Here is a 3,026-nt window from a genome sequence, read left to right on the forward strand (position 1 = left end):
TATCTGATAGGACACATGCATGAGGTGATTAGAGTTTGCATGCAATGAACATTCTTTACTGATAAAGAACATTGAAACAGTTGTGGTCGATTTCATTTTGGTACATACACATCCATCATGCATATTGAGGTCATAATGTGTCGACAATGGTAAGCATCTTATCTCACACACACCAATACACGAAAAAAAAAAAGATGAAAGTTTGTATAAATTAGTCTTACAGTCCTCACTGGTCCCACGATTAAACTAAAATTAGGTTTTCATGATTAAAAAAAAAAAGTAAATGAAAACCTGTGCTTGTTGTGCTCATAAAGAAGAACAAAGAATTTAAATAAAGGCCAGTAAAAGAAAATGTTTTTTTTTTTCCAAGAAAGTATACATAATTCTATTTTATTAAGAATGGTCTGCCAGCAATTATGGAGGTAGCATGCATACATATAATTTAGAAACAGAAGTTAAATACGGCTGCCACACAAGAACAAGACAAGTAAGGTCAGGTTCATCATTCATGTTATCTCCTGACCTCTACATCAATTATACATAAACCATACCCCTTTTTAATGAAGTTAGGTCTCCTGTCATATAAAGCTAAAGATTAAAAAAATAAGAAACACTTTAATAGCGACATCAATTTTTAATTTAAACACCAATAGGTAATCGAGGATTATAATTAAACAATATAATCAAACCCTCTTTGCCAATGGCTTCACGCTGTAAATTAAAATTCAAGAGAGACATTCAGCTTGCAAAGAATTTGTTGATAATTTACTTCAACTGGTATGTATATGTCAACTCTTATTCAAAGAAATGAAACTAAGGGAGCCTTGTTGTGGCCAGAATCACAGTGACTCAAACATCTAGTATATTATATATATGTATACAAACATTGGTACAATTCAATCTTACAGTATAACAATTGATCAAAAGGAAGAAAAAAAAAAAAAAAAACAAATTTCCAATATGCATATACAGAATCGAAAAACAGCTTTATGCTAAAAGTTTTGCAGAAATGGAACCCATATGTGCCAGATCTTAATATCACAATCCAAGCCCCCGCTATAAACCAGATAAGAAGTACCGGACTCGGAATTTTCTATTACATTATCTCTATCAACAACCGCGGTCAAGCACTTAACCGGCTTTTTGTGGCCTTCCAGAACCGCTAAACAAGTATAACTCTTCTCGTTTCCTCTTTTCCATATCCAAATTGTATTATCAGCCGACCCACTGCACACCAAATCTGAAACAACCGCTAAGCACAGGATCGCTTTATTATGCCCTCTAAGGGCACCCATCAACATCATATGTTCAGAGCCATTGCCTGTAATATTATAATCTCTCTCCCATACCAGAATTGACCGATCGCATGCACCGGAATACAGTACAGACCCATCAGAACTAAGCGCTAAAGCATTAACAGCTGACTTGTGTTTCTCTAAAGTAGCCATAAGTGAATGCTTTTTCTCCTCTGCATGCTTTTTCCATACCTTTATTTTCTTGTCCGCCGAACCTGTGTAAACAAACCCATCATGGGATACTACTAAAGCATTGATGGCGTCATCGTGAGCATTCTTGACTGATTCCAAACACCTGAAATTGGATGTTCGCCAGATTTTGAACGTTCGATCCCATGAAGCGGAATAGAGAAGAGAACCATCTCTTGAATTCGCAAGTGCCGATACAGTATCAACGTGATGTACCCACGTGCACTTCTTGTGTCTCCTCACCTCTACGTAATTGTTAGCGGAGAAGCATCGTATGAAACGGTCATTTAGTGTGGGAAGCATGGCTATGCATTCGTATCTTTTTACTAAAGTGTTGTTATCGATTTTCCATATGCGGATTTTGTGATCTTGGTGGGCACTAAAAAGCTTATCGCCCAAAACCACCAGGGACTTGACGGCGCCATTGCCAGTGGCTACTAAGTTATCAGTTGGAGTCTCCACAGAAGTGTCTCGGCTCCAAGCTCGAATCTCGCTGTTTGAAGAACCGCTGAAAAGGAATTTTCCGGCTAGAGCGAGGGAGGATACATAAGAGGAGTGGGCTTTGAGAGTGCCTAGGCAGTGGTGGTGGGTAGTGGGGGCTTGTTCCTGTTGTTGAAAGGGTGAGGTGAGGGAAGGAACGGACGGTAAACTTGGCTGAGAGGAGAGGGAGGGGATTGATGAATATGATTGAAGGCGATTAGAGTGAGATTGAGATTGAGATTCTCTGTTTGTGTGACTGTGGCAAGGCAAAGGACAAGGACATGGAAGAAGTCCCATTATTGCTAGAAAACTATTTGAGTTTAGTGGCATGACGCATTTTATAAGCATGACAGGTATAAAAGAGAAGAAGTATACAAAGTAATTAAACACTTCCAAAAATAATCTCATTCTCACCTATCATATAAGTATGCCCTTTGGATTATTTATTTATAACTGATTAAATTAAATACGAAGATATGAACCTTTTGGGTTTAGAGATTCAAAAGAAAAGATTATTTTCGTGTTGATTCCTCAAAAATAAGTTATTTTTACTGCCTTTCCAATAATTTGTCATCTTGGATTATTTTTTTATTAACTCAAGAGAAAAGGGTTTGATAATTAGCAATATTATATATGAACTATTAGAATCAATAGCCGTCTGCCGAACCCTTTACCGTTATTTTTATTTTTGAAGTTAGTGTACAAAATGAATGTGCCAGTCTATATGATTCATGGTACAAAAACTATGTAACGTATAAATGGAATCTTACTATAAATACAAATTAAAGGTCTACCAGTACATGAAATGTAATGAAGTTATACACAAAAATAATAAAATCAGGAACCATATTCAGTAGAAAAGTCCCTTAGAATAGTAAACAAAAGCTTACAACGCCAATTTTCTTGCCACATAAATACTGTAAACACTCTAATCCTTTATTTCTTCTATCTCTTATGTTGAATACATTAGATATTAATAATATATTATATTACTTAATAATATTTTTTTTTTGAGTCAAATTGTTACTTAATACCGCAACATAATTAATTAAGGTTAAAATT

The 3,026-nt window shown here is 35.7% G+C and overlaps 1 protein-coding gene across 1 annotated transcript; it reads right to left on the bottom strand.

The window, feature by feature from the left end:
* Nucleotides 1-845: 845 nt before the first annotated feature.
* On the bottom strand, nt 846-2,261 carry LOC116146143 (protein JINGUBANG-like). The gene has a single exon (XM_031431549.1). It carries the CDS (start codon nt 2,259-2,261, stop codon nt 993-995), a length of 1,269 nt encoding a protein of 422 aa, XP_031287409.1. The 3' UTR covers nt 846-992.
* Between the last annotated feature and the right edge of the window lie 765 nt (nt 2,262-3,026).

This window comes from Pistacia vera, unplaced genomic scaffold (assembly GCF_008641045.1).
Source record: "Pistacia vera cultivar Batoury unplaced genomic scaffold, PisVer_v2 Contig473, whole genome shotgun sequence".
Classification (NCBI taxonomy): Eukaryota; Viridiplantae; Streptophyta; class Magnoliopsida; order Sapindales; family Anacardiaceae; genus Pistacia; species Pistacia vera.